This window comes from Hemitrygon akajei, chromosome 30, assembly GCF_048418815.1.
Source record: "Hemitrygon akajei chromosome 30, sHemAka1.3, whole genome shotgun sequence".
Lineage (NCBI taxonomy): Eukaryota > Metazoa > Chordata > Chondrichthyes > Myliobatiformes > Dasyatidae > Hemitrygon > Hemitrygon akajei.
This window is the reverse complement of record NC_133153.1, coordinates 39244075-39266175: the sequence shown is the minus strand read 5'-3', so window position 1 is coordinate 39266175 and position 22101 is coordinate 39244075. Positions and strand designations below refer to the sequence as shown.

Here is a 22101-nt window from a genome sequence, read left to right as displayed (position 1 = left end):
ATATAACCCATCTGACCCTGGTGACTTGCTTAATTTAAGCCTACTGATTGCAGCTTTTAATTCAATTTCAGTTATGTCAGCAGTCATCGTTCTACTTTGTTCTTCGCTTAAAGTGGGTAACTCTAGAGAATTCAAGAAGGTGTCAATTTGGATTATGTTTCCCCCTGGAACTTTGGAATATAGAGTTTTGTAAAACACTTCAAAAGCTTCTTGAATTTCACTTAGCTTATTTTTTTTTATCATTTTCGTTCTTGGGTCCCTAGTTCTATGAATTGTATTTTCTGCTATCTTTTTTTTCAGTTTCCATTCCAGTATTTTCATAGATTTCAATCCACTTTCATATTGTCTGTTTCAGAAACATCAAGTTTTTTCTGATTTCTTGCGTAGCCAAATTATTTATTTCATTCCTAATTCTTTTAATTTCCCCTAATGTATCCTGTGCCAAATTCAATTTGTGTTTTTTCTCTAGTTCCTTCAGCCTATTTTGTAATTCCTCTGTTTTATTCCTTACTTTTTCTTATATGAAGATATTGCTATAATTTTCCCTCTTCAGACCGCCTTCAGAGTAGATGAGAAATAACTTCAGAGACAAAATTCAACATTTTATAACAGGAACAATTTTAATGAAAAATGAACTTAATATTTATATTTTGGATGGTGGAAAATACATGTAAATATTCACTTACAAAAGTGCCATTTCAGATAAAAAGATGTTATTACAAAAATCTATACCTTAACTGGGTAAAACATATAGTAAGTTCTAACAAAATTATTAGTCTAAGGAAAAGCTTACTGTACAACAGCATAGAAAGATGTTGCTTGAAGTTGACTAGATGTGTTTATACAAAAAGGTGACTGTTCTAAAGTGCATCATCTCAACTGAATAGCAGCAGCTCCAAACATGAGATAAGGATTTATTCAGTGATGGGGGTTGCAAGCAGATTTTTTCTTAAACTATATAGTACAGGCATTATCCAATTTTTATAAAAATAGGCCATAAAAAGTGCCATAATAGAATAATGCTGTTTAAAAGCTGAATTTCCTCAAATGTTCTTCTGTAAATATAGCCAATCTCAAAATGCATATTTTAATTTACACATCAATTGTTGAAAACATTTCAAAACAAAAGATCATGATTATTTGACTTGGGAGAGGTATAAAGTTGTATCCTCAAGTGGGGCAAGGCCCATATAGTAAAATGCATAATTTGAAAGACAAAGGAAGACACCCATATAATATACGTATCAGCAAGATCACTATAGCTCCAATTCAAAATGTTTTACATCATTGTTGGCGTAACAAGCACCCAAATTTTGCATAGCATCTAGCCTGAAGTGTTAATTTTCCAATATTGCTCGAGGTGTTCCACAAAATGAAGTTATATGGCATTTACGGCTTTCTGCGTCTATAAAAAAAAAAAGGGTAAACATTAAGAATTAGCTTGCTATTATAAAATGAATAAGGAGTTTTTGTGCACATGTGTGTGGGCGGGTACTATTACCATCTTGGAGAACTATTACCTGGGGCTTTCCTCCTAGCTCACTTTACCAACTTAGCCTCAAAGACCTGCTAAGTCCTGCCGTAGCAGGTAATAGCCACTGCAAAATGCAATGGAAGGAAGTGCACGTGGACCACTCCTTGCACAGAGAGGCGCAAGGTCTACTAGGGTTATTCTGCAGTCACCCAGAGGGTCAACAACTCAACCTAATGTGATACTTTATTGATCATTTTAAACCAAAATTGCATTTCAGCAGCCACGTAAACTGTTGGTTTACAGACCATTAAATATTGGATGCCAAGAGAGCGTTAATAAAAATTTGCTGTAAAAGGTAAGGTGATTAGGACACCTACTTTGGTTGAGCATGATGCTGGTATCCAGGCCCCAGGTTGCTGCCCGCTTTCATTTCTACAGCAACGGAACACTGAAAAACAGCAATGGAGCACTGTTAGTGGTCTTTTTCTCATCAGCATTGAAGAGAATCTAACAGAAACAAAAAGCAATTGAAACATTTGAGAAGTTCCTCTTCCCTCTATTCAATCCAGTGTCAGAAGTACATTTACCCTTGTTTCCACATCTGTCCATTCAGATTCTGTCGTATCCTCTGGAGGACGTGCTGACGGAGAAGATCTGCGTTTCCTAATTAAGGTGTTGAAAACATTAAAATAAAATACTGACAAATAAAATAATTAACCCTACTACCTTTACAAAATAAGTAATGAAATGGGCTTCAAGTGTTTAAGACACAAGTTAATTTTCTTTAAGATAAGCAGTAGATTAATACATCACATATGCACACTTTGCTGCACTAAGTTACATATTCAACCACTGAAATATTAAAGGCAATGTAAACAATTCCTATTATTCATACACATTTTGTACTACAGGTATTTAATATGCTGAATGCTAGATTTATAACAGTGATTGACACCACCTTATTCACTTCCAAATTTTGCGCACAAGTTTATATTGATAGCTCTAAATTAAAACCAGTTTTGAAGGGTGAATATACTGTTTAATCTTCACACAATACACACCTTGTACCAGCAGGAGATTCTTGCTTCAGCTTCTCAACATCTGTGAACTGGACCGATTGGCCACCACCCCTGGTTTTGAACACCTCTCCCTGAGGAAAAAAAATTGGAGTGAACACTATCAAAATAAATTACATTTACTTCAAGAAAATGCATTGAAAAAGGCATGCTTTATAATTTAAGATTGAATCCAACTACCAATATTAATATAAATACCATGATCACTTTCAACTACAAACTTTTTTGAAGCAAAGACTGGAAAGATTCATTAACATAGTTGTGCTAGTCAGCAAACAATATGACAGTAACTTTTATTAGTTTGTTACACAGGTCATTACCTTGATGAGTTTGGTTTCAATCTCCCCATCTGATGCAAGCTCCTGATGTGTCAAAATGTACTTGTCACATTTAGCCAGAGCTTTTTCATTTGGCACAGCCACTGTGATGGCATTGGGTATATGTGGCTGGAGAACAGTGTCTATCTCGATGCTACCAACTGGCTTATGGTCTACCCATCGTTCCCCACCTGCTGAGCGTGACCGTCTGTGGCGTAGATGAACAGGTGGTGCATTCTAAGCAGATTGAAACAGTAATCAACAGAAATTGTAATCAGAAATTCCTGATTAAAGGATCCCTTACAGAACAAATTTGATTGAGTAAAAAAAATAAAAGACAGTTAAAATCAGCAACAGTTCTTTCTCCGAAATTACTCTGGTCTCAATGGGAAGAACAAAACTGTACACTTATTGAATTAAAAAACCATAGCCTTGCTAGGAAGCAAATCTAGCAAGATCCAGATTTCTTGAAAACAAATGGGCAGGTTTTAACCATTGTTTTGAATTTCATTTGAAAACTCCAAAATATATAACAAATAATCAACATAAAATTATTGAATTTAGAATAAAACCCCAAATCAATGTTTTGATTAACTGATGATTATGTTAAGTAGCCTCCTGCAGGCTAGGAAAAAGACCCTTAGCAGTTATGCAAAGCAAGCCCCCACGCACCAAAAGCAGAGCAGAACTCTCATGCAACCACATGAACAAGCAGATCTCAGGAGAGGAACAATGCTAGAAGACCTTAAGACATTTAGTGCACGCACAATGTATCTGTTACCGAATTTTACATCCCCAAGTACAACTGGGCCAAAAGTAGTCCATTTTAGATACATGAGAAACTACGCACATACTCAAATTGTTAGAGTAATAATACTTAAAGAGCAAATTTAAAGCAGATTGGGTTACCAGTAAGTGCCAGGAAGCACGCTCTACACATTAAATTGTCAAATTTCATTTCTGTTAAATCCTGACTGCAAGTATTGGCTTTCACACAAGAAGAAAAGCAGGCAGAGATTTCTCTTCCTAGCATTCATCATATTAAACATGCATTAGAAAGCATCTCTGCAGATTCATACATATTCAACAGGTGATTATGATCAGTCACTCAAAAGTACAGCTTGTCTATTGCTCTACATGTCAGCATACATCTTAAATTATAAAGTGCACATAGCTTTATCCACAAATATTTACTAATTTGAGTAAATAATTAGCTGTCAGTATTATTCAGAACACTAAATATTATCTTCTTTAGTGTCACACACTGCAGTATTCTGCCCATTTGGGCACCAGCTTAGCTTTACTCATAAATCTATTTTTTTTAAGTGACAAAATACCAGTTAAATACATCAATGTCAATAACATATGCAGAAAATACAATGTCAATAACGTGTACTAGCCCGTGATTGCTATCCTGTTTGAAGAGAAATGCAAGTTACTGACTTCTAATCAGCAGCTGAAGCCTGTAAATACAAAGTTATATATCCACACATCTTAAGCAGCAGAGAATTGCCTAACACTGGGTATTTCTACTTTGGGGAAAAACACAAGCACACTCCACACTAGTGCAGCAAGGATTCCAAGTACAGCGCAATATTTTCTTTATTAATTTCTCTTCCTCCCATTTGAAAAGTGTAGAACTTTGGTGGAATATTGGACAATAAGCGGTCACCATGGTAGACCAATGTGTAAGCCTGTTCTCATCTGATGCTTTTTCACTCATTTTCAAATAGGGAAAGGCTGAATGTAGATGAGACAGGGTCACTATAAAGAGGTCAGAGCAAGGGGTGAAGCAAGTGCAGGCAGGCAATTGGCGAAAATAGAGGAGAGAGATGACAGGCAAATGAAACCAGGTGGGGAGGGAGAGGTGTGGAGATGAGAGACAGTGGCTGGTGGGTGGTAGGTAGAGAGAAGGATAGAGCAGAAGATGGAAAGTAATGTGGGGAAGACAAAAGGCTGCAGATGTTGGAATCTGATAAGAAAGGAAGGCAATAAGTAGAATTAGAGAAGGTAGGAATGACGGCAGATAGGAAATCTAGAATGTATAGTGCGTGGGCAATAGGCGGATGGAACCAGGTCAGCAAGGGGAATGAAAACAGGAGGAGAAAGAAGGGAGCACAGGAAGTGGAGGTTATCTGAAACGGGAAAACTATGTGCATACATTGGAATATAGACCACCCAGGCATAATGAGGTGATTTTAGTCTTACCCTGTTGTGTATTTAATATTTCAGTAGTATTTGAGTAATATTGTTTCATTAAGCATTCTTGTTTAAATAATTCATTACTGGTTATGTAAAAATAAGTGAATTGCATATATCATGACGCTACCATAGGATATGTGCGTGCCTCACTTAAAGTAAAAATGAAGTACATGACTCACCTCCCAACTTGTTTTCCTTTTAATTAGTTTTTATGTTTTGGATTGACAAGATATATCACCAGCACTGGAGAAGACCGAGGTGTGGGAATGAGAGTTAAAATGCGATTGCCATTTTGGATAAAGAGCTCTGATGGCAATGACTATGAGGGAAAGCATCCACTGTACAGAACCAATCATATGCCCAAATAACCTTCTCATTACACTACAAGGTAGATGGGCACTAAAATTTGAAAAAATTACCTTGATCATTCTTGAGAAAAACACTCCAACTTCTAACAATAACTGAATACAGAAAAGTGAGCTATTTAAAAAAAGTTTTCTTAGAATAGCCACAATGTGCTTCCCCATGGATAGAAAGATCTAGGATGCAACCTTCCAAGAACAGTGTACCAATCATAACACCAGTGCTCAGGGGTAGTCACTGACCCAAGAAGAGCTCAGACATTACACTGTTTCATTAGTGAAATCTCCACTCAGCACAGATAATACTTTAACATTAGGATAAGCAAGTGATAAATTATTACAACATCTTAAAATGTGTGGCTATACAAAAATGGCAAAGCAGCAAAATATTTTCTATACAGCTTCAGCAGTAGCTGGAATCCACTTAGAAGTGATGCAAACAAGATACACATTCATATAGCAGATGCTACAAGTATCAGCTCGATGCAACTTACATTGCATCCAGTACAGTACATTTATAGCATTTGCTAAAAAACAAAACTTCAAGGCATTTGCAATTCAAGCACCGTAACCAATTAGACTGCTGTGGCCTTGAATTTAATGTGCCTTGCTTGGAGCATTCAATCAGTTGTACAGGTGAAGTACAACTGTGAATCTGATAATTATGGTAATTAAAACTGCAACACCAAACACGAACAAAAAGAACAGCAGCACATTGCCTGCAGTTTGCACAAAAATGCACAGACATTCTCTGTGAAACACTTAGCACTTTACCCACAATGAAACTCATTCCTAACTTGCCATTTCTGGCACTGATCCTATAAAAAGCATTTGTCCCTTTTACACAAAATGCTGGAGGAACTCAGCAGTTCAGGCAATGGGGAATAAACAGTCAGCGGACCAGAGGGTCAGCAACTGTTATTATTTGAGGACCTTTCCTGGGCCCCACACGCAAGTGCAATGATGAAGAAGGCGCCTTAGGAGTTTGTGAAGATTCATCTGGAGCCTCTAAAACACCTCTATCATACCTGTTGTCACCACCATTCCGGGCAGCACAGTCCCGGCACCCACTATGTAAAAATACACTTGCCCCATATATTTCTTTTGAACTTTCCCCACTTTCAACTTAAATGCCATCTTCTAGAAATTAGACATTTCAACCATGATTTAAAAAACATTTCCGGCTGTCTATCTATGCATCTCCTTTACCACATATTCTCTAATACTGTCCGCATCCTGGTAAACTACTTCTGCATTCTCTCCAGAGCTTCCACATCCTTCCTATAATGGGACAACCTGAAATGAATGCAATACTCTACAACACAAGAGATCCTGCACATGCTGGAAATCTTGAGCAATACACACAATTCTGGAGGAAATCAGCAGGTCAGATAGTACAAATGTTTGTATCTATGCAGGGGGATAAACAGTGAATATTTTGGGATGCGACTCTTCAACATGACTTGCTGAATTCCACCACCATTTTCTGTGTTGCAGTTCTCCATACATAGCCTAGAACACTTAAAATCCATCTGCCATTTTATCACCCATATCTGCAACTTATCTGTACCTTGTTGTATCTTTCAGCAATCTTTAAATATCTACATCACCAATTCATGTCAATTAATCTGTAAATTAATGTGCCCAATTATTTATTTTCAAGACTGAAACCCTCAGACCAACAAAAGCAAGTGCACACAATTCTTCTCAGCAAGAAACTACACAAGCAGAATGGCAAGCTAGAATGAATACATATTCTGCAAATAGCACTGGCTAGTATTGAAGTTAACTGGCTCTTGACCATGAAAACTGTCCATTATAAATGAATTACCGGTAAGTGGTTTTACAAGAAATTAAATACATTTCTAATATAGGCAAATTTTACCAAATTAGTGTTAAAATGGCTGCGAAAGATGTGATGGGAAATACATGCAACAATAAGAGCATTCACCTGCTAAAACTATTTTTTTTAAAAAAACTTTCTCAATCTATACCCAAAGCTTTTTTCTCCCTTAATAACTTGCTTCACTAACCCTCCAGCGTGCATCTTGGTCTACTGCGATCTCTCTTCTACGGTTGCCGAAATTGTAGCCGCTCAGCTGGTTCACTCCCTGCCATTTCCCTTGGAAACTGGAGTCCCTAACTTGATGAGAATCCGGTGGTCTATGCTTATTCTTAGATGGTGCGTTACCATCCATTTTCCGTTCTGGAGTCTTCTGCTCCCATTCCTGGATGCAGGAAGCCACAGAGAAGCTGCTGCAGGAATTAGAGCGCCTATGTAGTTGTGACCTAGATGCTGGGTAGCACTTTGTAGTGGCTAGGGGTGGTGCAGTGTTACCAGAAAACTATGGAAATAGGATGAAAAGTTAGAAAGAACATGCAATGCATAGAGAAATTAAAAATTCTTAACTGTACATTAAATAGTGAGGTAAAGCTGCAAGAGCTAACAGTAACTATCTTCAATCATTTTTTGCCAATTCTGAGTTTTCACTCAAACAATATCAAATCACTCACTTTAAGTACTATTCTTCATAGATGGTTCATTAACAAAGGTGTCAAATTATTTTACCCAGAAAGGCATCACTGCCAAACTTTCAACCACCCCACATTCATTCCAGGAATCCTGGGTTTTCCTAGTCACAATTTAGAAAGCAGACAAACTTTGCACAACATACTGGTTTTGTAAATACAATGTTAGAAATTTTGGAAGTGAATGAAGAATCAATCCTCATGTACTACCATCTACAAATTTGAGACAGCTTTGCTAAAATTGCGCAATTCATCTTGCCAGTTTACCTTCCTAGATTACAATTCACAATTTGTGTAGAATGACGTTTGTTTAATAAAGTACAATCATCGCAATGACATCATTCCTCTAGAGTTCTCCGGTAATTACTTCCACAGAACTGCATAGGGTGAAGTTTTCATGCACTAACACATCTACCAACGATTGCTAACAATGAGTATGGAGTTTATAATTAGTGCAACATTTAAGAACAGCTTTAGAACTTAGATCTTAATTCACTTAGGTGGAAAATTTTACTAATATAAAATTATGCATGATAATTAAAAACTAATGAAGGTAAATATTGCAGAGAACGTCCTGAATACAGATCACATGCTTATAATAAAATTGACTCCTTGGGGCAAATTAAGGACATTAAAGCAAAGAACCAATTTTCAAAGATAAGTCAGAAATTTGTGCTCCAAGTCACAGATGCATGTTTTAGCAGTACAAGCCCAAGTAACAAGTAAAGAGATTTCAGATTTACAGGATTGGCTGCAAGTAAGGGGAGTTACTTAAATCTATTGCATTTGTCCATTGAGAACCCTCTACATTTGATTACAGGATCTAAAAATTCATATGGTACATCCAGGAGAACTCTAAGCCCTCTCAAACAACACACGGTTAGTTATATTCCTTTTCTTTCTCTCTACTAGTTTAAAATAAAGGCTTTGAATGTTAATCTTCAGGAAAACGGGACTCTCAGAAGGATTCTGATTTTAACCGTCCAGGGGCTGGGGATGGGGGAGAAGAGAAGAAAACATGGATCTCTGTGAACGGGGAAAAATCCACAAACCAAAATTAAATTGGTTTAGGATCTGTACAGAATTTCACAAATCAAAACTCCAATTATAGTGAGTTGAAAAGGCACGCAACATTAAGTCACATTAAGTTTGCTAATAGGCAAACATTAATTGTCATTGAACAGAGCCATATACCATGCAAAAGGCTCCATGTTAGAATACACTCACAATCTCATCCAATTTAATGCAACAAAGCTATTGAATTGCCACTACAGCGCCAGACAGCACTACTGGATCGCCATTGTAGCACCAGATAGCACTACGCAATATAAAAATATCCTATTTTATAATTCCTTTTGCTACAAACAATTTTGTACAATATGAATTAATTTTCAAAGAACCTGGAAGGCAAAGCAAATTGGCATTTTAACAAAGCTTGTTAATATTACATTTCAAAGATTCCTACAATTATGTAGATTTTTTAAATTTAAATTGACACACCAGTGTCTACCCAAAGGATGAAATATGTGAAGTTTATACAGGCTCTTAGTTCTCCTAAAGGAAACAATTTAAATTGCGTGTATGACATTAAGCAGAATCTCACTAGTACATACAGGAACTGAAGGTGGGGATGCTGAGCGTGTTTGCACTTTCTGCTCCCTTTCCCTTGGCGTCTTTTCTGGTTTCTCAGGCCTCTCCAGCCTTGTCTCAGCAACAATTGCTTTCAGCTGTTTAAGTTTCTCATCTTTCACCCAAAGCTTGTTTTGCATCTCGAGTTGCTTGGCTTGAACGCGACGTTCCTGTTGATTAATGTTGTTTAAGCACATCCCACAGGTGAAGAAAACAAAATGGAACAAAAAGGATTAATCTTCTTATATTGTCAATAAATTATGGCTATTTACTTCCCGGCTTCCCAGAAATCTTCCCGGCTTAAAAACCCACCGGCACTGGCTACACAGCCCACCAAACCTTGTTCCACTGGAATTTTCATCACTGGATTATTAATATCTAGCAGCATTCATAATGTTACGCCTGAGCCCCCTCCTTTTTGAGAATCGCAAGATCGCTATTAATTCAGGTCAGGAGGCCCAGGAAATGCGAGAGAGACTTTTGGAATGTCCTGGCCCCGGCGATACAAAGCCACGGAACAGGTCATTGTCTTTTGGAGACATAATTGTGTATTAAGTACTGTACGATTCATCGAAGCCCCCCCAGGCAATGAACCGAGGGGGGTTGGTGGAGGGATTGCATCATCCCAACCTGATTGACATCTGAGACCCTGTGAGTCAGGATAAAAGAGGGTCTGTGGGAACAGCCCCTCAGACGCACCAGAAGAAACGCTAGAACTCCTGTAACAGCGTAATAGCGAAAGCCGGTGGAAACAGCCCACGTGCATCCTTTTCCATTTGCCTCGGAATTGGTGGGTCTTGCCACGGAAGAACGGTTTTAGCTAACAACAAAGGAAAATTCAGCCCCCACCGATTCTCGAAGGATTGACCTCATAAAAGGAATGGGCAAGTTTAACTCTCTCTCTTGACTCCAACCAAAGGCTGCAGCCTACAGCTTGAATAAACTAAAGTGACTTTTATATTTCCATCGGACAATACATTATCCCCTAGACAACGATAGAGCTATTTCTTATTGATTATTATTATACCAGCGCTTTTAGATTTAGTATTGACGACGTATATTATATGTATGTTTGCATTGATATTATTTTTGTGTATTTTTATCAATAAATACCGTTAAAAATAGTACCATCAGACTTCAGTGGACCTCTCTATCTTTGCTGGTAAGTGACCCAGTTACGGGGTACGTAACAATAAAAAAAATATATCCAAAGAGCTGTACTGAACACAAGACTGGAGGTTTAAACACATTCAACAATTAAGCCATAACCAAATTGTTCTTGGCATTTGGAATCCAGAATGATGCACTCACGCATTCTTTCTCCCATTTCATCTTTGTATCAGTCACCACTCCTTGCATTCTCTGCTCTAAGCGTCGTTTGTCTGATAGTTCTCTATGCAGTTTTTGATCTCTTTCATCCAACTCTTGCTGCAAAGTCCGTTTGTCTTCTTCATAGATATTTGCTGTTTTTTGTAATATTTCAATCTGGGAACAAAATTTAAAATTTGTAATTTGTTTCCCAAAAAAAAGTCAAGACAGTATTTAATAACACAAAAGACACAAGAGGAACCCAGCAAGACATGCAGCATTTTTGAAGGAAAATGGACAACCAATGTTCGGGTTGAAATCCTTCATCTGGACCCTGTCCAGATCTTAGTCTGGATGGAGAGTCTGAACCGAAAACACTGACAGCCCAGTACTCCCCCACCCCAGATTCTTCCTGACCTGCCGAGTTCCTCTAGCACCTTTTGTATTGCACCATATTCCAGCATCTCTTAATAATTAAATGCCATAGTCTCTTGTGCATGCAGTATTCAATAATACTTGAAACACAGAATTACCTTGTATTCCAAAGTTTTGATTTTCTTCTCCAACCGCTCAACCTCTGATTTGTGGCCAGTTATAATCTGATCTTTTTCCAGCAGCTTTTTTTGCTGATCTTGTACGCAGTTTTCCATTGCTGAGCAACTGCTGTCCCAGTTTTGAAGCATTCCCCTGATAGTGTTTGCTGATCAACAAAAGAACAAAATGTTGTGCCTGTGTGAGAAGCTATATCAGAGTCCAAAACACAAGAGCAACAGAGGATAGGAAGGACATAAAAAGATGCACTTGCTAAAGCTACACTTTTTTCTAATATCACTCATCTCAAATATCATTGCCCAAATTTGTACATAGAATGGTACTTCAAAGTACAGGCCCTTCGGCTCACAATGTTGTGCCAACCCTTTAACATACTCCAATCATTAATCCAACCTTTCCCTCTGACATAGCCCCCCCCCCCCATTTTGCTTTATCCAAGTGCATATTTAAGAGTCTCTTAAATCTCCCTAATATATCAGCCTCTTTTTTTAAAAAAATAAAAAAGCCCCTGACATCTCCTCTATACTTTTCTCCAAACACCTTAAAGTTTACCCATTTGTACTAGCCATTTCCCACCCTGTGAATGTCTCTGGCTATCCACTTGATCTATGCTTCTCATCAAATTGTACACCTCTATCAAATCACCTATCATCCTCCTCTCCAAGGAGAGAAGCACTTCTATCCTCATAGGACGCTCTCCAATCTAGAGGAGGCATCCTGGTAAATTTCCTCTGCACCCTCTCTAAAACTTCCTCATCCTTCCTATAATGAGGTGACCAGAAATGAACATGTACTCCATTTTATGCTGCTGATGCTCAAGTCCTTTGATACAGTCTTCCAATGCTGCTTGATCAATGAGGATGACAAGAGGAAATTAAAATAAATACAAATATTTTTGATATCAATGCGACCTATATTAGTTGAAGACTCAAGCAGGGAACAAAAGTTGCATTCCCTCCAGACCAAATCAAATGGAGTTCATGGACCAAAAGGAGGTCTTGGGTCAACAAATTTGTCTTCTTGCACAAGAAGAAAGATCCTTCTCCAGGCTCTGATAGGGAAGCCTTAAAAACAGCTTTTCCCCTTTATTAACCACCCATACTTCCTCAATAGCTCAGGTCTTTCCAATGGTCTTTTAACCATGACCTGTTAATAGATCTCACAGGCAACATTCAAATAAAATCCAGCCACCTCAATGCTCACATGCAAAGTTTTATTTGAGACTTTGCCAATTTACATGTCAACCATACTGTAAAATGCTGGTAAAAGATAAATAAGATCAGAGATTTTAAATTTGTGGCTCATAGGTTATATGGGAGAAATTCACAGGGCACTGATCCCAATGCTGGAGAAAATGGAGCTGAGATACTGCCAGGATAACTGCAGGGAGGTTGATTCCCCTGCATGGGTTGCATTGTTAAAGGGTTAAGCATTGCTCTCCATCTAAAGAATATAAAATCTTAAGAAATTTCCACTCAAGACTCAGCATATTTAATGCAAACATCATTAGATGTTTGGATATTAAGGGAATCTAGACATATGGGGGGGGGGGAATGGAGAAAGGAGCAAATGAAGGAAAAGGTACACCAGTAGAAGGTTAAATAACAATCTTATTGAATGACAGAGCAAGCACAAGGGTTCAAATCCTTTCACCTTCCATTACATACCAAGTTTCTGCACCTCCTCAATCGCCAGTTGACGTTCTCTTTGGCGCTGCTCTAAACATTCTATAAGTCGCGGTAATGTATGCTCATCACTGGCATCCATTAACTCAACTGAGGGCAATGGTGGAAAACGTAGTAGAAAATCTTCTGTAAAGTTGGTGTCTGTTAAAAAAGCAGGAAAAGCCTTCAGTGGGAAAAAAATTGTAAACATTATTGTTTTTAAAATCACTGGAGTGTTTTAGAAATTGCAAAAGGACATAAACACTTAGCAGTACTCTGAAAATAAAACAGATGGGTATCATTGAGATGCAATAAACAATAGGCACTTGTCAAGTCAGGAATGTAGAAAATGGTTTTGTCTACAGGTTAAAAAAGACAAATATCATTCTATATGACAACCATATCTGCATAGTATTGTAATGAACGGCATTAAAACAACAAGATTGATAATAAAGAATAATAAGCAAACTAGTTTTCCACCTCATAAGAATAAACATATTGTATGCATATACATCAGAATCTTGGATTTATTAATATTATTTAAGCTAATTTTTATGTTGGGATGCTTGGGTATAGCCTGTGAATCACTAATAAGATCATCTGAAAAAAACATTCAATACTGAGACAGGGTTGGAACTATCAGAATATTTTTAAAAAAGACATTCCACTTCATTCATGGACTAGTCCTTAATATTCAATGGCCTTACTTGCAATAAGTACTCCTTCAACAAAATGTGGGGGTGCGGAGGGCTGCCACTGACCAGAAAGTCAGCCGAATCAAGATGTTTTTACAAACTATTGGGGCTATTGGTATGCATTTATACATAAGTCTAAAGCATAGAAATAAGTTAAATAAGCCCAAATACTCCACCCATCTCAGAAGCACATCAATTATTTATTGACGGATGCATCATGAAAACGATCTACAAAAACTGACAAAGTATCAGACTAACATCAATTGTTATCCAAACCATTACATATGTGTGCATAATAAATTGAATGGGATTTGCATGAAGGAGATGTGATGTTCCCATTAGCAACAGTCTGTAAAAAGTTAACCAGAAAAAGCCTCATGTAATGAAAAATCCATTTGGGTACAACAGAGAACTCATTTCAAAGATGTTGTCCATTTTAAATAGAGGTCAGTGATGCTCCCACTTTTTACAAAATAAAATAGCAAGTTTGATCTGTACCAGTTTGAGAAAGTTTGAATGCTTTGTTTAAAAAAACAAAAACAAATATAGACTATACAATCTACAATTATTTTCTTCACTCGGAGACAGAGGCAGAGTAAGATGGCACTAAACGGTGAGTCCTGTGCTTGTATCTTTGGAAACAGCTCTGTTTTCATCTTTAATATCTTTATTTTTCCTTTTCAGGGTTCGTTTCAAGACCCTGACCTGGAGTTACACGCTGACTTTGGTTCTCTGAATGCATGGGACCTGTTCTCTGGGTTTCAGGACTGGCCGTTGTTCCGCATGCCAAGGGTTCAGCCTGAGAGTCTGGCTTGTACTTGGAAGCCTAAGATCTCAGGGTTCTGGAGACGGGGGGGAGAAATCGAGGGTCGGTGTCGCGGCAGGAGACCTTTGCGTCATTGGGGTAAGTTGGGAAATCCACTGCTGTGTGCCCAAAGACCTGAGATCTTTGATCTTCAGGCACAGAGCACGGAAAAAGCGATGCAACAGGCTTTTAACATCATAAACCAGAGAATTATTTGTCATCTCTCCCTGCTCACTGGGAAAATGGAGACACCTTCCTCTCCCTCATTAGGGGGAGAGAGAATGTGTGATATGTCGAATGCCGGATGAAACGTGAAGTCTTTGGAGTAACTGCAAGTCTGTGTCTTTGCTATTGCTTTGCTCGTGCTTGAGTGCGATGCTTGCTTTTTTTTGTCAGTGGCGGGAGGGGGGAGCTGGTGGGGGGACTTTGAGGTTCTCACATTTAACTGTCGTTCATTCTTTTGGGGCACTTTTCTGTTTTCGTGGATATTTGTGAAGAAAAAGCATTTCAGGATGTATATTGTATACATTTCTCTGACATTAAATTTGACCTTTGAACCTTTCACCGTACCTCCGTCAATGGGGCCTCCTCGCAGTTCTAATTTTCTTGTCAATTCTTCTTTGAAAGCATGATTTCTGTATCTGCGTCCTGGAGTGAGACCGCAGATAGGTTTATCGACAGGTCTGGCTACTTCCACTTCTTGAGTCATTTCAGCAAACCGCATGACCAACTGCATATAAAATAGTTTGAATTACGACATTCAATGTGAACTTAAAATGTCATCAAGATCTCCATTTACCAGACATAGTAGCATAAAATACTAAATAAATAACTAATAACCTTTTTATCAAAGTTCAAAATAAATGCCTTAGACATTCACCAACCTGCTAAATAACAAAACTAAGCAAGACTAAAAACCACAAGACAAAGAGCAGAATTAGGTTATTTGGCCCATCAAGTCTGCTCCACCATTCCATCGTGGCTATTTTATAATCCCTCTCGATCCCATTCTCCTGTCTCCTCCCCATAAAGAACCGGAATGTAGTTCCAATGTTACATCTAGCCTCAAGACAACACTTACCAGTGTTTCCTCGTAATCATCTGCTTTGGGATTGACACACACAATCATCCGAACTTTACCCTCACCATCAAAATAGTTTTTGAAGAGATGAGTCAGCTTTGAATCTCTGTATGGAACCATCTATGGAAAAACCAAAGCAGATGATCAAAACACGATGTTCTTTTTTTAAAAATCATTAGTTTTACATCATGCTTTCTATTCAATTTGTGCAAAATCCTAAACATAAAGTACTCTTTCGTGCTCATCTCAAGACATCCTAAATATGTTGCAGTACTAAAAAAGGACAACAAAAATCTGGAAATACTCAGCAGGTCAAGCCATCTCTGTCAGAACCAAAGCAGAATTAACATTTCAGTTCAAAGATCCTTTTTCAGATTTAGCTTGATTTTTTTTGCTACAGCCACTAAACTGCTCTAATTGGTACACTTTTGTTTAAATAGTTGAAGTCTAAACAGTTGCTTACTGATGAATGCCACTTTGAGGTATTTGTGTTTTTTTGTGAGGGCATCTTCAAAAGGCGAGTCCTCAAAATAAATAAATAAATAAGGTGGCATCTGTCATTAAGGACCCACATCACCCAGAACAACCCCTCTTCTCATTGCTATAGATGTGTTTCAAGAGCATGAAGACACACACTCAATATTTCAGGGACAGCTTTGCCATCAATTTCTGAATGGACAATGAACTCAAGTACACTATTATTTTTTCCTTTTGTTCTTTTTACACTACTTAATTTAGGTTTTTGTATACATTTATAATTTATAGTTTTACTATGTATTGCAATGAACTGCTACCATAAACAACAAAATCCACAACGTATGCCAATGATATAAGAATTACCTTATTTGTTCCATACATTTGGTTTTCTCTCAGCACTTCAATACAAGTTCTTAGAGTCATCAGTGACTGATTAATATTACCTGCGAGGAGGAATTGAAAAATTATTTGAAGTCTGATAATTGCATTTATGTTAGTTACTATTATAACAACTTTATAATCATCATACTCTTGTAAAAACCTTAATATTTCAACAAGAATATGCAAGATAAACAACATTATCATGAGCTTAATGCTGAGTTTGTCAGCATAATGGAATTTTGAAGTAGCTGAGGTAGAAATAGTGACTATGGAATGTGTTGCACCTACACAAGAGCTATTCAACAGATGCAATTGCTTGTCAAAATATTACATACACAATGGGTCAATATGGACCCATGTTCAGTTGAGGGAAAGAAATGTAACATTTGTTAACATACACAAGTTAAATGATAAGAAAGACCAGTTGCACAGTTAGACAGCCTTAAATATAAACGTTTTTAGTAAAACAACTCAAATTTTAACTTTAAAATGGAAATCACAATTATTGCTAATGACAAAAATTCTACTTGGAAGGGTATTTCCACACTAAACCTATATAAAACTTGGGGTTACATCAAAAGAAAAACAAAATTGAACCCACATTTCATTTTAATTAGGTCAAATACGAAGTAATGCTGAAGAGGTAGACCATAGCTTTGAATAGCCAACAATGAAGGAACTTTGTAGCTTGAAGCCTTCCAAATATCAAGCAAGAAAGTGCTGTTGTGGCCTCCACCATTTTCCAAAAGAATGTAGTCTGTACAGCTTTTGATCTTCTACCCTGTCATTGCACAAACAGTTGTGCAAACAGCAGGGACATTTAGATAAGCAGCTTTTAAAGACAGTTCAAAGTATTTCTTAGCTTGCATTCTCTGGAATTGTCAATTCCTTGCACTAGACAAATTCCAGCTAGCAACACACCGCAAAGAATTGGGGGGGGGGGAAAAAAAAAATCAGAGATTTACTCCAACAGCAAGTAACTTTGGTTTGTGCATCCATCCTTACCTGCCTCTCGCAACCTGCTGCCTTCAGCTTTTGTCCTTGTAGTTCTCTCACTTCCTGCCAAGTCCACCAGGGATAGCTGGCTTACATTTGTCTGATCCTTTGCCTAAGATAAAATGAATACCTGAGTGACGAAATCATCTTGGAGCTTGGATAATATGAACCCATCCTCAAACTAGTTGAGATAATTACAGACACGGGAATAGATGGTGATTTAGACAATCAAGACTCCACTATTCTCTAGGATCATGGACGATTTCCAGACTACGTATCCACCATGTCCTCAATAGCTTTGGCTTAAATCTCAGATTTAGAAATTTAAAAGTTGACCTAGCACCAATTAGTTATGGAAACATCAATCTTGAAAGTTGACAAACTAAAAATAGACTAAAGTTGTTTCCTTTGCATTTATACTTAGTTAATTTTATCCCCACATAAACTCTGTTGGAGCAAATAGCATTCCAGATATGACTTTTGGATAGTGATCTGCAAATTCCATAAGAGCAAATCTCTATTATCCGAATGGCTGTAACTTGAGGCACCTATGTGAAAGGCAGCAGTGAAGTGATTGCTGCACAATAGCCATACCAACACATACTTTCCCAGACCGGGCAAAGGAAGGAAGGAGGAAACTAAACACAGGGTTCAAGGCCAAAGAAATGACAAACTTGAAACCAAAGTGGGGAAAGTAATGGTTCAGATGTGATCGTGACATTCTTTCTTGATCATATACTCAAGGTTGAACAAAATATTACCAACAATGGTAATATACAAAGTTATGTTCTATGTAATACCCTACTCACATTCAATGACTTAACTGGCAATTAAAATATCTTTAATGGCACAATATACCTGAAGGACATTGTCCCCATCAGCATCCAAGGGAGCCTGTGCTAACTTGATAATAAAAACACTGTGTGAACGGCTCGATTCTCGATTTAATGTTGTGTTAGCAATACGTCGTTTCTTCTGGCCTGTGAAAACGGAAATAAAAGGTAGATAGGTGGTGTAAGTCTCACGTTACATCTGTCAGGTTGCTGTAATGAATGCACAACAAAATTCAGACAAGATATGGCAAGAAACAAAGGAGTGCTGCAGTTCTATACAACAATGAAGGAAACCAGCCTACAGCAACATCAGTCATTCCAGTGAACAGAAGACAGAATCAGGTTTATCATCACTGACATATTTGTGAATTTTGTTTTGGGGCAGCAGAGGAGTGCAAGTCAAAAAAAATTACAAATCACAATGAAAAGATAGTGCAAAAGAGGAATAGCAAGGTAGTGTTCATGAACCATTCAAAATCTGATAGCAGAGGGGAAGAAATTGTTCCCAAAATGTTGAGTGTCTTCAGGCTGCCCCTGGTGTCAGTAATGAGAAGAGAGCATGGCCCAGGTAGTGAGGGCCCTTAGTGATATATGTGTGTCTTCTTGAGGCACTGCATTTTGAAGCTGTCCTTGACAGTGCGGAGGGTTGTGCTGGCTGAGTCTACAACCTTCTGCAGCCTTCTGGGATCCTGTGCACTGGAGCCTCCAAAGCAGACAGTGATGCAAACAGTCAAAATATTCTCCATTGTACAGCTGCAGAAACTTGCTAGAATCATGTCTCCTCCAACTCCGACTGAAGTAGACACACTAGTGTGCTTTCATGATTGCATTAATATGTCGGGCCCAGGATGGATCCTCTGAGATACTGACACACAGGGATTTGAAGCTACCCACCCTTCCCACCATCAACCCCTCAATGAGGACTGGTGCATGTTCTCCTGACATCCCCAGCCTTACGTTCACAAACCCTAGTTCTTGCTAACATTGAGTGCAAATTTATTGTTGCACCACAACTCAATCAGCCAGTCTTACTCCAATATGCCTCCTCATATGCATCTGATATTCTGCCAACAACAGAGGTGTTATCAGCAAATTTATCCACACAGTCGGGAGTGTAGAGAGAAAACAGTGGGCTAAGCATGCACCCTTGAGGTGCGTGTGTGCTAATCGTCAGCGAGGAGATGTTATTACCAATCCACGCTGACTGTGGTCTCCCAAAAACCTCCCATTTGTAGAGGGAGGTACAGGGTCCCAGGTTTTGTAGTTTGATTGTCACTGATGGGATGATGGCATTGAATACCGAATTATAATGAATAAACTGCAGCCTGCTTTTGCTGTTATCCAGGAGGTTCAAGGCAAAGTGGAGAGCCAGTGAGATTGTGCCCACTGTAAACCTATTGTGACAGCAGACAAACTGCAGCTGATCAAGGTCCTTGCTCAGGCAGCAACTAATTCTAGCCATGACCAATCTTCTTAAAGCACTTCATGACAGTAGAATCAGAGCACTACAGCACAGAAACAGGCCCTTTGGCATACTTAATCCATGCCCACCTGGATTCCTGCCTAGTCCCACCTGCCTGCACCCAGAATATAGTCTCTCCCATTCATGTCCCATCAAATCCTAAACGTTATAACTGAACTCACATCTACCACTTCTCAGTAGATGTGAGTGCTACCAGGTGATGGGCAATAGCGAGGACCTTGAGTTGAATGGATTTCTGAAGATAAAGTATACCCAATTTTTAAAAGTTTTACATCTGCAACTTGAAGTTTCGGAAAAGCAGTTGAAATATAAAGCAAAGGCTGAAGTACCACACTGTCTTATCCACAAATCAAAGACCTTTGCATTGGATTAATTTGGATGAACCGACATCTTACTTTAGTTGTGATCAAAGGTAGAAAAAGGAAAACAAACCTTGCATAGAAAATGTCTACAAATCCAATACTACATACCTTTCCAAAAGACTTCAAAAGCTTCTTCTGTTGATTTCACTTCTACTTCAGTGCAACCAGACACATACATGTTATGGTTAGAATCCTCTCGAAGATTTTTAGATTGTGGAGGTCTGTAAATGAACATCGATGGTTAAACTTCAAACTAGTAGAAGAAAATATGCAAATATCTTAAACCTTCATCCCAGAAACATATTGGTCAAAGTTAAAAGATTCAAATGTCTTTTACATTAATATAATTATAAACATCCAAACTGAGTAGATGTGCATACAGGCAGCAATGAAGGGACTATGCTGTCCAACTTTAGTTAAAAACATAAGCAAAATTCAGTACTTTTCCCAATCACCACCATGCAAATAAGGGGACCCAGGTACAAAATCACATTTGCCACAAAAGATCACACCCATTTAAAAAAAAGTTCAGTATTTCTTCCAGCCCCATAACATATCTTGAGATGTTCTAGCTAAACCAGCACTAAGAAAAATACACTTTAATTTCAACAACTACAATGATTTTGATACCTTATATACAAAAAAAAGTTAGAAGCAAAGACAGAATTTAGTGGCATTGCCATAACAACTTTTAGGTTGTAAATACATGAGGCAAATAGCAGAATTCTGCATGTTAAATCAGTATCACTGATCTAGATTAAGATCAGGAGTTACATCAAGCAGCATTTCGCAACTGGAGCCATCTGTAGTAATTATCTAACTCCGAGAAGCTTTAATCTATTTAATCTAAACAGCACTTTCCAAGTTAAGGTAGCCTTTTCCAACCAGCAACTAAATTTACTAAGCTGAGATTGTTTGCCAGCAGTTGGCTGGCAAGGAGAACAGTGCTACAAGGTTAGGATAACTTAAAAGACAACTAAATTAAAACCACATCACAGATGGAGTCTACTTTTCATCCTGAATACATTGAAAGAAAATGTTAGCCAGCATTTAATTACTGTGAAAGACCTTTTGATTGACAAGCAGAGCATTTCCAACATTGTGTATTATTTCAGATTGTCAGTGTTTATAGTATTTTGTTTTCAGCATATTAAAATTTGGAACTACCTTTCCAAAATGTAGATGACTAATATATACAAGTATTTCTAAAATGCACTTGCAAATCTAAATCAAACAATGAGAAGTTCAAGATACAAACCAGAATACTAGTTTTAGAAAATGACAATGCCCGACCCTAAACATTAGCTACAATAAACTTCAAGTATTTCTTTGTACTGGCCTCATTAAACAACACAGATTGAAGTTGGGACGTACTAAGTGTAAATTGATTGTTATGTATTCCCACTTTACAGGTTCCTACGTTTCATGCTACATACATCATCTGAACCACTACAGGTTATTAAAAAAAAACAAGAAAATAGAAACAGGAGCAGGGATAGGCCACTGTAATCTGTAAGCCCGATCTGTTACAGGCCTCAACCTCTCTGTACTAATTCCCCAGTCCTCAGTTCTCTACCTCCTCTTTGAATATTTCTAATGACCTAGGCTCTACAATTGAATTCCATAGATCCACCACCCTCCAGAAGCATTTCATGCACACCTCAGTTTCAAACAATCACTCTTTTTATCTTGCAACTATGTCCCTTCATTCTAGACTCTCCCACTGGTGGAAATACCATAACCTTGATCCTGTCACACCCCCTTAGGACATTATGATTGAATGTTAACAACCTTAAGCTCGCTCCTCAATATTCTGAAGTGCAAACAATACAGATCTAATTTCTTTAGTTTCTTGTTTTAGACCAACATTGTCAA

At 37.9% G+C, this 22101-nt stretch overlaps 1 protein-coding gene across 5 annotated transcripts in view; it reads right to left on the bottom strand.

The window, feature by feature from the left end:
• Positions 1-598: 598 nt before the first annotated feature.
• kif23 (kinesin family member 23) overlaps positions 599-22101 on the bottom strand; it is a 38375-nt gene continuing 16872 nt past the window's right edge. For 2 of the 5 annotated variants that reach the window (XM_073032642.1, XM_073032643.1), the window contains 16 exons: positions 20335-20447; positions 18407-18528; positions 17558-17660; positions 16535-16614; positions 15695-15814; positions 15184-15343; positions 13117-13275; positions 11431-11597; positions 10901-11074; positions 9574-9759; positions 7465-7776; positions 2871-3104; positions 2536-2624; positions 2062-2137; positions 1852-1922; positions 599-1405 (listed from right to left, as the gene is read on the bottom strand). In XM_073032642.1, coding sequence (XP_072888743.1) covers positions 1390-1405; positions 1852-1922; positions 2062-2137; positions 2536-2624; positions 2871-3104; positions 7465-7776; positions 9574-9759; positions 10901-11074; positions 11431-11597; positions 13117-13275; positions 15184-15343; positions 15695-15814; positions 16535-16614; positions 17558-17660; positions 18407-18528; positions 20335-20447 — 2182 coding nt within the window. In that variant the 3' untranslated portion in view covers positions 599-1389. The remainder of the gene's footprint in view (positions 1406-1851; positions 1923-2061; positions 2138-2535; positions 2625-2870; positions 3105-7464; positions 7777-9573; positions 9760-10900; positions 11075-11430; positions 11598-13116; positions 13276-15183; positions 15344-15694; positions 15815-16534; positions 16615-17557; positions 17661-18406; positions 18529-20334; positions 20448-22101) is intronic. The other 3 variants (XM_073032644.1, XM_073032645.1, XM_073032646.1) reach the window with 2 other exon arrangements.